The 13115-nt window shown below is 40.4% G+C and overlaps 1 protein-coding gene across 1 annotated transcript; it reads right to left on the reverse strand.

Moving 5' to 3' along the window:
• Positions 1–1563: 1563 nt before the first annotated feature.
• Positions 1564–6187, reverse strand: LOC133740205 (putative cyclin-A3-1). The gene is made up of 10 exons (XM_062168141.1): positions 5034–6187; positions 4202–4531; positions 3577–3812; positions 3399–3474; positions 3235–3311; positions 3084–3117; positions 2838–2987; positions 2628–2762; positions 2249–2541; positions 1564–2161 (listed from the first exon to the last, which is right to left on the reverse strand). Exons 2-9 carry the CDS (start codon positions 4493–4495, stop codon positions 2470–2472), a joined length of 1074 nt encoding a protein of 357 aa, XP_062024125.1. The 5' UTR covers positions 4496–4531; positions 5034–6187; the 3' UTR covers positions 1564–2161; positions 2249–2469.
• Positions 6188–13115: the final 6928 nt, after the last annotated feature.

Raw genomic sequence — 13115 nt, forward strand, 5'->3', positions numbered from 1 at the left:
AATTGTTATTTTTCTATTTATGGACACACTTTCCCATGTCTCTTAAAATAAACCTCTCTTGAATCACCGTCATCGATGTACAAATTTTCTAAAAATGGTTAAAATACTACTATTATGCAAGCTCATTCAATCATGAATAATTATATCAAAACAAAATTTTTTTTTTTTTTTTTTTTGAATAAATCAAAACAAAATTTTATCAGTAGCTATTAGCTAAAAAATAATAATATAGTAAGTTCATCACCGTTTATTTATAGCATACTACTAGTATATGCACATCTTACAACTAGCAATGTTACTTTGGGGATTCAGTGGTGCAATGTTAAGAGGTTTAGGGGTATTTGAAGCATTACAAAAATGTTGACGTGATTTTTTATTTTATTTTATGATTTTCTCAATTTATAGACTTTGAAAAATTGTAAAAAAAAAAAATATATGGTCAATATTTTTTAGTTTCGTCAATTCTAAAATTACTTAAAAATTATGATGAGTGATTGAGTTTAGAGGTCAAGAGATTTTGGTAAGAAAATGAAACATGCAATTTTGGATGAAAAATCTTGACCCGAACAAATTTTTTATTTTAATAGAAAGTTTGTAATTAATTCTCACATGATAGAAAAATCATACCACATCTTTAAGTATTGGTGGGGGTTTAGACACCATTTACCCTCACTAGACATAGACATGAATGTATATTCCAAGGACTGAAAAATCGATAATATCCTCGAAATTTCTGTTTTTTTAGGGTCTCGATATATCTTTGACTTACCTAGAGAATTTCATGAGAAATTTTCGAAATTTGGCGATATTTCATGAAATATTAGAAATTTTCACAATATTTCAGGAAATATTCAAAATTTTCGCGAAATTCCTGATATTCTCTCGAAATTCTGAGATTATCGCCACCTCTCGCGATATGTGGGTTGTGAAAACAAGGACTCTACTATACTAAATAACATCTAAAAAGGAAAAGTTTAAAAATTTATAGGGTCATGTATCACTATTTGAGTCTTTTCCCTCCATGCTTATAAATCTTCTAGTTATCTAATTTGCTAACTAGTAAACATCTGGCTCTATTTAAAATAAATAAATAAATAAATAAACTTTTCTATGTATTTCTATGGACCATTTTCTATTTCTTTTTATGTATATTTGAAGACCGATGTTTTTTTTAACATATCTATATAATTGTAAAATATTATTATAATTAATAATTAACTCTCCTAATCTCCTATTTATCTCATATATAATTTCATATCTTTGTCATGTCAGTGTATCTTATTATACTCCAAATTACTATAATCATTATACAATTAAGTTTATCATACACTTTTTTGAAATACTATAAGTAACTGATCATGTAAACATTTTATGAAAATTCATTAATAATTTCCATGTTACTTTCTAAATTTTCCATCATTTTTTTTTTTGAAAATTTACTTAGATCAAAATTTCCTCAATATTTCCATCAAAATATCTATTTCCTCAATATTCGATATTTTAGTCCTTAGTATATTCATGAAAGTTGTACATAATATAAATGGAACTTTCATATGCTTGGTATCAAACAATGATAAACTTGATTTCATTAGATTTGCACAATATAGTTTTTAAAGTTTCTCTAAAACAAGTAGGAAGATACTCCAATCACCACAAATCTACCTCCCTCTATTTAATGTACAAGGCAATGGAAGGTTAAGAACACTGGAGTGAAAATACTTGATACAAAGACAATACAACTCGCAAGTTGTGAATTTGAATTCAGCTCACTTATATGTAATGTGATATTACCACATCCATAAACATGCAGTGCATTCCCCACTGCCCAACAGCTTAAACAATCACCAACATTCTACAATAAGTTCAATCACGGATTGAATCTGGACTGAGGAGAGCCAGTGGTTGTATCAGTTGGAAAAGGGCAAGTACAACTCTGCAACTCAATTGTTGCATTTGTAGCTCTATCAAGGCAACATAGCAGCGTAGGTTATCCATTTTCTATTTGAGTACACTGGAGTTACATCCCATAACCTCGAGAACTTGAGTTGGCAAGGGGGATATGGTGAAATTGGTAGACACTACGGACTTAATTGGATTGAGCCCTACATCTGCATAGGTACCTCTCTGAGTTGGCTCATTTTTTGTACTGCTACTCCATACCCTGGGACAGGTTATTCAGAGTTTAAGTTTTGAACCATAAATCGAATCACTCATAAGCAGTTTAAAGGAAAGTTATTCCTATGCTAACCTGGAATAGAGTTCCATGGAAGAGTGGAAACCTTCAAGATCATCCTAAACGGATGGAAGTTGATACCCCATCCGCATCTGTCAACATCCTTCAAAGTAACCCTCCAATAACTGAGATTACTCAGTAAACCCTTAGCCAGATCTTTCCAACATATTGGGAGAGCCCTTCCACAACAGCCATTCTCATTGCTTCAACATAAACCCAAATGCTAATCTCATCTATCATGCCTTCACATTATCAAACAAAGGAGCTGGTAGCTCTGGAGGGCAGGGAAGGTTTGCCACATATTTGAACTGTCAAAGCAAGAGCACTACAATTAGGCTTTTCAAATCTCAAATCAGGAAAATAATATGTCAAAATCACACTTCTGATAGAATACCTCATGCTGTCTGTACTTCTCTCGCACAACTTGTAACAATCCTCCTCTTCTACCCAAGTACAAGTCATGAAGAACAAGAACACAATCTTTCAAATCAGCTGCAATGTATCCAGTATATTGTTGCAATGTTGAACACTGAAATAAATACAGTTAAGTGATTGCCTTCATACTCGGAGATAAGATCAGCATGTATAAATTCAAAACTCTTACCCAAGGATTCATCTTTGATCTAATCATTAATCTTGCAAGGAAAACAACTGATGAAGCTACCATAGAAGGCAGGAATTTCACACATTTGTAATCCAACAAGCTTAACTCTGCAAGGTAGGAAACCAAGAACTCAAACTGCAAATTGGGAGTCTGTAGACAACACAAAACAGGCAAGCAGTCAATATCAAAGATTAACAACTTGGCTAATTCACATGTGCATTCAGGAGAGATAGAGAGAGAGCTTACTGTATAATTCCCTTGAGCAACATCCGTAAACTTTCTGTAGAAACATTATGTAAAATGAACATTGATCAGTTACAGTGGTTTAAACATGTTAAGTTAAAGTAACTTCAATAACCAACCATAGAAGAGATTTAGCTGTCCGCACAGTCCTCACCTTAAGAAGGTCCGAACAGTAGGATTCCCCATTTCAAATTTGAGGGATTTGAGGATATCAGCCTCCATCTTGATCACCTTAAGAACAACAAAACCATAACATACTTCAGTACAAAAGCCTCAGGTATCTATCCAATGCAGAAAGGGAGAGAATAAAGCAAATACCTCTGCTTTACTGTATGTATTTTCTGTCATGTCACTAAGTTCATCCACATGTGGAGGATTAATCTCCTCATACTTTCTATTAATCATAAAATAAGAAAAACATCAGCATAATTCTTGTGTAATTAGACAACAACAGGTATGCAAACTCAGAAACAATTCTAACAGAACATAGACTTACGAGGCAATGAACATTGAAGCAACTCCCAATAGCTGAAGCTTCTGCTTATTGATCACATTCATCGACAAATATTTATCAACATAGGAAACAGATAGATGAAGAGTGTCTGGAAGAAGTTTAAATTCATCTGCAACCTCCACCAACCAATCCACAAGAATCCCTCTCATATTAGCATTAATAGCATCCTTCTGAATTCTCTCCATGTAATCAGGCAATGACCTCCTTTTTGGTTCCACCTAAACAACAATCCATAATAGGTAAGTCTAATTCCCAATTAGATAATCAAAATTAAACGCAAAAGATATCAGCTTTAAGCAAAACCCGATCACCAAATTGAACACAGAACTCATTATTGAACAAAGCCCCAAAGTATAAAACAAAGAATAATCACACCTAAAGTCTTACCCAATAAAACCCAATACCCTTTACTTAACTAAATCTCCCATAATAGCATCTACCCTTAAAGTTACATACTTTATAGCCAATTCCTATTACCAAATCAAACCCATTACCCATAGAAACCCAAAACACCATGCTCACTATCCAGCTTGAATCGAACAGTATCATATCATTCCAATTCAAATCATGTAAGTAAGAGAAATAAGCAAAGCAACAATCTTTTTACCTCCATTCTGCGAAGATAGGCATAGATATCAGAAGCATAAGGCCCACAAAGCTGTGGGTCTTCATTGTCACGTTCCAGCACAGCTCTCCGTTTGGGTTTCTTTAGCGCAGAATCGGAATTGGGGTTTTTTGAGGCCAAAACGACGACGTTTGCAAAGTTGGTGAGATCTCCGAGCACGGCGCGCTTCTTAGTCGCCAGCTGCTGCTCCTCGGCCAAGGCCGCCGCCGCCGCCCTCCTCTTCGCCGCGGCGCGCGTAATCGGAGCGCATTTCTCGGCCACAGTGAAAGAAGCCATTGCGCTTGTCTAAGGCTTTGAGGTCTTCGAGTGACTCTGAGAGAGAGAAAGCAGTGTGTGTTTGAGTGAGAGGTGTGATAGGAGATTTGTATAGAGGATGGGAAATGAGAGCGCCAGGTTGAATTGCTTTGAAATCTCAGGTGTTTGGCGCTTTTGATTAATTTTGCTATTAAAAATTTTGGGTTCGAATTTTGGAGCGTCAGGTATTGATGATTTGGGGATGATTTGAAAATTTGGTTTTGGGTGAGTTTAGATTAGATTGAAATTTAGCAAAACACTGTTCCCGCCCCGTTTGGGTGTTTTGTTTTCATTGACCCGCCACTGGTTTGGTCTTACTATCTCTACCTAAGAGAATAAAGAGAAAATAGAAAATTACACATAACTATCATTTTGAAACTTTAATTAGTCATAAAGCTATCTAATTTTTTTTGAAACTTTAATTAGTGGCTATCTAATTTTTCTTGTACACATAAGGCCACTTGCATTCGCAAATTATTTTGTTCGTGACAATTTTACCCATCTACAGTTCTAGTTCTACCTCAGAAACTCAATTGCATCGACCCCTTACATCGATCACAGATCTCTCTCTCTCTCTCTCTGTGGAGCGACCTCTTTGCTCTTCTCCGGCGGTGAAGACGTCGGTGACGCCGTTTGGACAAGGCGGCAAGCCAGTCTTCTCTCTCTCTCTCCTCCCTAATTTCAACAAAGCCCACTCCAATTTCAACGAGAAAGCTCTCCTTATGTTTCTCTGCTGCTCCAATTCGAGCACCACTGCCTTCACGTCTTGGTCTCGGCCTCCGATCTCGGCGACCACCAGCAAGGTGCTACCAGACCTTGCACCGCCGTCGTCACCTATTATAGATCGAACGAAAACAAGAGAGGAACAGGCAGATCGGGAAGTCGTCGGCGGCAGTCTGATTTCTGGTTGATAATCGTGATCGGAGAGGTGATAGGAGAATCGCGACGATGATGAAGGTGCATGGCGAGGCGAGGCGAGGCAGCCCAGGCATCGACGACATCGTTTAGGGCTCAGTTTGGTATTGACTTGAGCTGCTGGAACTGCCTCCTAAGCCGCTTAGGGCTCATCGTCTAGAAGAGCGCGATGGTCACCGACGCCGGACTGAAATCCAGACCTCACCGGCGGCGTCGAGGCTCGAAGCGAGGCAGAGGTAGTTCATTTGCTCGGCTTGCTTCCAGATTGCTTCGCATCGGTGTTTTGGGATGATTCGTTGTCGTCGAGGTCCGATCTGGCATTCAATTTCGTCTATGAGGTGAAGGTTTGGATTGGGCTTTCGAATTGCGTGCACTTGCTTTCAAGAGTATGATTCGAATCATGGCAGATGGGTTAGATGATGCAGAGAGAATGATGCTCTAGTGTAGCTTTTGGTAATTCCTATGGATTTTATGGCTTACTTTAGTGAATGATGCTCATGAATACAAGTTATGTTGATGGATTATGATATGTGCAATACATTCAAATTTGAGCAGTGCAAGGCTTCAACATTGTATATTTATAGTTGTTTTGATTTTTCATTGTGGCTTTTGTGTTAGTTGGTAATAGCTTTCTCAGTCGGTGATAGTAGTTTTATTAGGCTATGGTAATATTTTTCTCAATATCTGCGAATAGATTTTGTTTTACTTAGTAGTAGCTTTTGGTGTTGGTGAGAGTAGTTTTTGGTGATGGTTAAACAGTTTTTGGTGTTGGTGACAGTAGTTTTTGTTTCTGGTGACAGTAGATTTTGTTGCTGGCGACAGTAGCTTAGCGTTGGTGGGAGAGAGTAGCTTTCAGTGTTGGTGAGAGTAGTTTTTGTTGCTGGTGATAGTAACTTTTATTGCTGGTGACAGTGGCTTTTGTGATTTTGTCGGAAATCTCATCAGAGTAGCTTTTGTTGCTAGTCACAGTAATGTTTGGTGGGAGTAACTTTTAATAGTGGTGACCGTAGTTTTTGTTGCTGGTCACAGTACCTTTGGTGACCTCACAGAATGTCGCCGGAAATCTCATCAGAGTAGCTTTTGTTACTGGTGACAGTAGCTTTTGTGATCTCGCCGGAAGTCACCGGAAATCTCACCAGTGTAGCTTTTGTTGCCGGTGACAGTAGCTTTTGTGACCTTGTCGGAGGTTGTCTGAAATCTCACCAGAGTAGCTTTTCTTGCTAGTGACAGTAGCTTTTGTTGTTGGTGACTGTAGTTTTTTTTACCTCGCCGGAGGTCGCCGAAAATCTCATCAGAGTAGCTTTTATGGTCTCCGGAGTTTGCCGGAGTTGACCGGAGACCTCACCGGAGAGGAGAGAGAGAATGGTATTGACTTTTTACTCTAGTGGCATTTATGTAAATATATTGATTTTTATATCCAAAATATAACATCATTTTTAATCTAGTGGTCTTATACTCTTATGAGGGAAAAAATTAGTTGGTGGCCTTATGGCTAAAAAAACATTCAAATATGTACTTATATGTAATTAACTAAAGAAAACAGGGTGGCAGTGTTCAATTTTCAAGGTTATAACATTCATTATGTTTTGTTTAGCTGTGATTTTGGAGCTTTGCATGCTTTTACATAATTAGGTTTATTTTTCTGCTAATGATTTCTAATTTTCTTGTACAAAACCAATTGAGCATATATAATTCAAATTCTAGTACAAAAAGAAAAAGAGAGAGGAGAAAGCGGCTTGGTCGTTCTTGCATAGAGGCATGGCTTGTCCGGCGGCACGGCCCCGTGGCGTCGTCGTCGGACGGGCTAGAAGGGACGTGGTGTCCGGCGGTTCGTGGTCCAGTCGGAGTAAGCACTGCGGGGGCGTGGAGTCGACATCCAGATTCGCTGAGGATGAAAGGGATGGGCAGCGGTGGTTAGATGGCTGGCCGGTGGGGCTAGTGGCAACTTATCCCGGAGCGAAGCGAGGTCATTACAGTAGGGCGGCAGCGCTGGGATTCTTTGTGATCGGAGCGGATCATTTGGATCCGATCTGGATGGGACAGATTGATCTCGATCTGAGGAGGGTCGTCATCTCTTGCTGGCACGGTGGGGAGGATGGTGGGATGGAGGGACGATGCACCGACGTGCGGCGTCAGGCAGGGTTTGGTGAGGAGGCTGCCGGAAGGGTGGCTCAGGCGGGATGGGGAGGGTGTGAAACCTGCAGTGTTCAACCACGACTTGGGCTTAGCGGTAGATGGGCCTGGGCTTTGACCCTTGACCCAGTTTATTTTTCTGTTTTGTTTTATTGTTATTTACTTTTAGTAGTATGTGGTTCTATGCCGGCAATAAGTCCCTACCACCTTTGGGTAGGGCGACGTGGGCTTTGTCCCGGTATGCACACTCAGTGTGCCTTATCTAACCTAGCGAGGCTACGAGCTATTTGGTTGATCAAATGGACGCAACCTCCTAGTGGCAGGATGAAACAGAGTGTCGCCAGATTTATTTCCGTGCGGCAACATAGTGGGAAAGCTGTGTTATTTGTAATGATGCTTCTTCATATGAGAGTTATCTTTCCGGTATGTCACCGCTATATCAAAGCAAATTGAGTAGCCATTCGTGCACTCTTTGCTAATTGGTGCTTGTTAGAATACATAGATTTTGTGAAGACTTCTGGTATTATTTCATAACGTTCTCTCTATGTTTATTGTAATTTGGGGTTTAGGCTTTACGTCCCCCCCCCCTTGTATTCTGCTATTTCGTTAATTAAGGCCTTAGGGCAGCCGCACCAGCCCATTTAAAAAAAAAAAAATCAAATTCTGGTAAGGAATTTTGGAATTGAAGATTTTAATTTGGTTTATTTTCATAACTTTTCGTTTAATTTCCACATATCTTAAAATATAAATTCAGATCAATGCGAGATAATGCGGCAACAAATGTTGGTTTATCTTATAGGTGACTATGTAATAGACTCTTGATTATTCCATTTTCTATTTTCTCTGCTTGCGCCAAGATTAACCAAATTAGACAATCATTTCACTAATAAAGAAAGAACCAAGACTGATGTTCTATTAGTAGTTGTTCTTACATAAAAAGAAGTCGACTTTTGCTCCGCTAGGGTTTTTCCCTAGCCGAAAGACTGATCGAGTTTGGTGTAGCGATGGCGGCGGAGGGTGCGGCGGCGTCTTCAGCCTTATCGGAGGAGGTTGTAGTGAGCCTGGTTGGGGGCGAGGAGGTGATCCATGACCCCTTTTTTTACCTGTGTGGGCGTTTGCTAACCAAGAAACAGGTGGTTATACCATCATTTTAGGCGGCGATGTCTAGAATATGGAGGCTGAATGAGAGGGCTCTGATCCGGGAAGAGGAGGGAGGGATCTTCGTGTTCCAATTTAAGGAGCAGGAGGTGAAGCACCAAGTGCTTCATGGTGGCCCCTGGCATTACAGTAACTCGATGTTGTTGTTGGCTGACTATGATGGTGTTGGGGCTCTGGCAGAGGTTCCTCTGCACTCTTTGGAGGTGTAGGTGGCGGTGACAGGTCTGAGGGTTGCCATGCGCAACGATCGGGTTCTTTCCCGTCTTGGCAACATGCTGGGAACCTTTGTTAAGGCTGATCATGTGGCGCTGCAATGAAAGGAGGCTACCCAACGGATCCGGTTGATCTATGATGTGCGTCGTCGGGTCTGGGCTCGGTGTACGATCTGTTTCTCGCCGGAGGTTTCGGTGCTCCTTAAATTCCGGTATGAAAAATGCCAAGGGATTTGCAAGGCTTGTGGTTTCTATACCCATGGTGGAGGAGAGTGTGACCGGAAGCTGCTACAAGATGCGGCGGTGGAGGAGCTGGTCCTTTCTTCCGCTCTGTAGAAGGAGGCGGTTCTGGCGCCAAGGGTTTCAGTAGATGTTCCGCCGTCTCCGATCGTGGTGGTGGAGGCGCTGGAGTATGGGTTAGAGGATATGGCACCAGCGCTGGATTCTGGTGCGGTGCAGGTGACTGATGCAGGGCAGACAGTGGCGGCGTCGAAGACCCGTGTACAGTTGGTTCGGTGTTTTTCGGCGGGAAACCCTGATTTAAAGTTAGGGTTGACCGGACCAGGTTTGACTGCTGTGAGAGTTGATGGGCCAGGTTCAGGTTCTATTGGGCTTGAAGGAGGTAGGGCTTTTGCTCCTAGTTTCTTTGGACAGCCATCTAAAGTTTTGGGTGTGAGAAGGATTCGTGAGGAGGAATGGGTTGAGGATGGGAAGCGTCTGAAGCTTTCTGATGATTTAGTTGAGGTTCCAGTAACCGATGGGAAGCTCTCGAAGAAGAAGGGTACACCTCGAGGTAGTCGGAACAAGCCCAAGCTTGTGTCTACACCCACCTCAGCTGGGGATGCTGGGGGGCCGGATTTGGAGGAGAACAATGTCCTACCTCGAGAGGGCTAGGGCTGCAAGCCTACATTGTCCCTGATAAAGCATTGGCTATGATGTTTGCGGAGACGTACACCATTGGGTCTTTAGGCGTTAATGCTTCTTTATAGTTGCTTTGTTTCGGGTTGTGTAGGTTTGCAATTTTTTCTTTGTTTTCTTTCGATTTTGTTTTGCAATTTGCTTCCTAATTCTATACCTTTTCTTGAATGGTATGGGGTTAGGGAGGTTTATTTTTCCTTGCAGTTCCTTTAGGTTTTTAGTTTTTTGGTTAGGAGGTTTTGGCTGTGTTTTGCAGTTTGTATTGTGCTTGATCTTGTACTATGAGTGGTTTCTTGAAACCCTCTAACTTGACGCAGTGACGTCGTTTATTTATTGGAACATGATTCATTTCCCCTCAAAAAAAAAAAAGACTGATGTTCTATTATGGATAATGGATCTCATGCATGAAGGGAAGAAGGTAGTTCGAAACTCAACAAATTTCGGATCTCAACTTGTGGGTTCGGACAAGTGGATTAAGTAGCATTACTTTATATTGCAGTAAGTTCATCTACGTTTATAGGAAGTTGAATCTATATACAAACACAATAAAATATATCAATTAATTTCGAGATAGACATATCTCTTTGTTCTTAATTATCACTAATTTACGGTAATAACATGTGGTTATACAACTATATTAGTAGAAAAATCATACACCTCCATAATTTGTTGTTTAACATATTCATGAAATCAAAGTTGAATGTATTCAAGGGATTAAATATATATTAGTAGAAGACTCATACACCTCAAAATTAATTAACTAGCCTTTTTAAAGATATTCCAAATCGCCTTTTTGGCACAACCACAAAGGCACAAACAAACAATATGTTCTCATCTTTTCAAAACTGTGGCGTAGTTACTATCAAAAAAATGCTTAGGTTACTCTCTCTGAGAGGTAGGTGGAGGCCGTGGTCTTATGGCGGCGGCTCTGCATATTGGGCTGGAAGAGATGGAATTTCCCTCTCATCTGGTCGCTGGGAGATTGAGGGCTGCGGGGTTCCTCGTAGTCGGCATCTCAAATTTAGGGGTGGTGGTGAGCCTGTGTTGCGAGGAGTTTCTCGCGGCGGATATGAGGGATCTGGGTCATTCGGGATTGAGGATGGCTGGACAGGAATGGATCCGGTGATTGGTGCTGGTTGCGAGGTCGCACAGTGGAGCGCCGGACGGCGTTCTTCCTCGTGTGTTCGTGCTGGGCTGCGTGGCTGGGTGCTGTTGGCGAATGGTGATATAGATGGTGATTGCGGCGCTGGGCTAGCAATGGCTCCACCGATCTGTGCCGGAGTAAAGCTGGCTGTTGTTGGGAGCGGCGACGATGGCGGTGGGCGGTGGTGGAAGTCTTCCTCGGTCGGCGCCGTCGAATGGAGGTGGACTGGTACTCTGCCTTGCTGGGTTTGGGTGGCCTTAGCAAGTCCAGTTGGGCTTTGAACCCTTCTGGGCCTAGTGCTAGGGTTTCCCTTTCATTTGGGCCTCTGTCTGGCATATGGAGTAGTTGGGTTGTTGGGCTAGTTTATTTTCATTTTAATTACTTTTCTGTAAGGGTTCATTCTCCTATGGAGAATAAACTCGTAGCTTCTCTCTGAGTTTTGTCGCCAAAAATAACCAGGATGTCTTGGCCTCTTGATTCTCTAGGATGTTCGAGGTTAGATTTTGGCAGGGCTTCATGATCTTTAAAAAGGTTGAATTACTTAGGTAGTGACTCTTTTGACAGCCCCACAGGGATGGGTCATTATGTGTAAATTCGCTGATCAATGCAATGAGTTGACAATTCTCTAAAAAAAAACAATACGTTCTCATCCTTTGTTTTAGTTTTTAATCTCATCATCACACGCAAACATTAGTTAAATTTTTATCAAAAATTGTATATTATCGAAATATGTTCCAAAAAACTATATTATTGAGGAAAGATGGAGAATATAAGAATTGACCCATAGCCCTAGAGTTTCGAGAACGACAGCGGCGCTCACACCGACTGTGTCCTGCATCGGCCTCGGCCAAGCGTGTTAGGTTTGTCTTCTGACGGGGAGACAGGTGAGCAGTGATAGAATCTCGATCTCATTTCGACACTCGATCTCGAATTTTGGTGAGGTTGATCGGCGCTATTTTTCGGTGGGTTGGTAGATTCGGTGGCTATGGCTTACGAATGGAATCGGAGGCCAAGGCTTATTGGTGGGAGGCGGGTGCTGGTACTGGTGGTGCAGGGACCACGCTAGTGGTGGGTCGGGTGCGTGCGAGCTATGTTGCAGACAACAGTAAACGGTTCTGATAGTGGCGGCTTTGGGCCCAAAGTAGAGCCAAGTTGTTGGGCTTGATCTCTCCAATAATTTGGATTTGGGACCCGGGAGGCATTTTGTTGGATACTTTGCTCGATTCAGTTCTTGTTTTGGGCGTGTTGTTTCTATGTTGGGGTAGATTGATCATTTCTATATTCTATAAAGAGTCTCAGCGTTACCACACTGTGAGTACCACAATTGCTCAATTCCATAAAGTTGTTTCTATGTTTACTGCCCCACATTGCCATTTGAATGTTCTGATATGCAGACGGATTGAAGACATTGCTTGAAGATGGTGGTCGCTCGTTCAACTCTATCGAAATTAGTTTGATATTAGAATAAAGATTTTCGTATTAGTATTTCCATTTTCTAGTCATTTGAGATTTCGGACTAATTTTAATTCTTGTATTTTGTTAGTTTAATGTTCAAACTTTGTAGATTTTATTATAAATATATTTTCTTAGAATATTAATGGTTATGCCTCATTGTTATTATTATTTTTTTAATTCCGTGAAAATTAGAATTATTTGGATATAATTTATTTATATTAAAATTACTGATTTTCATAATATTTTTTTTAATATAAAATTTAAACGATACTGATGTCATAGTGTATCCATTGCTTAATACACATGAATAATTATCCGTAATTATGGATAAATTAATATTATACAAAAAATATAATATTAAATAAAATATAATGTATTATGTATACGTATAAAAGTATTTATGTATTTTGGTAAATATGAAAATAGAAAATAAAAGAAAATGAGGAGAGAGAAAGAAAATAAAAATTAATGCAATAAAAAAGAAAAGAAAAATGGGAGATACTGAAGTCTTAAGCGTGGCTTTTGGTTAGTGGAACCTGCGATAGAGAATACCATTTTTCATTCCGTGGCTGCACCGTACCTAATGAGTTTTAGGTACCCTTATTTGTATCATTTGAAGCAAAAGATATAGAAAAAAATCTGTATTCTATGAGCCTTTTGCTAGTAG

Source organism: Rosa rugosa, chromosome 3 (genome assembly GCF_958449725.1).
Source record: "Rosa rugosa chromosome 3, drRosRugo1.1, whole genome shotgun sequence".
Lineage (NCBI taxonomy): Eukaryota > Viridiplantae > Streptophyta > Magnoliopsida > Rosales > Rosaceae > Rosa > Rosa rugosa.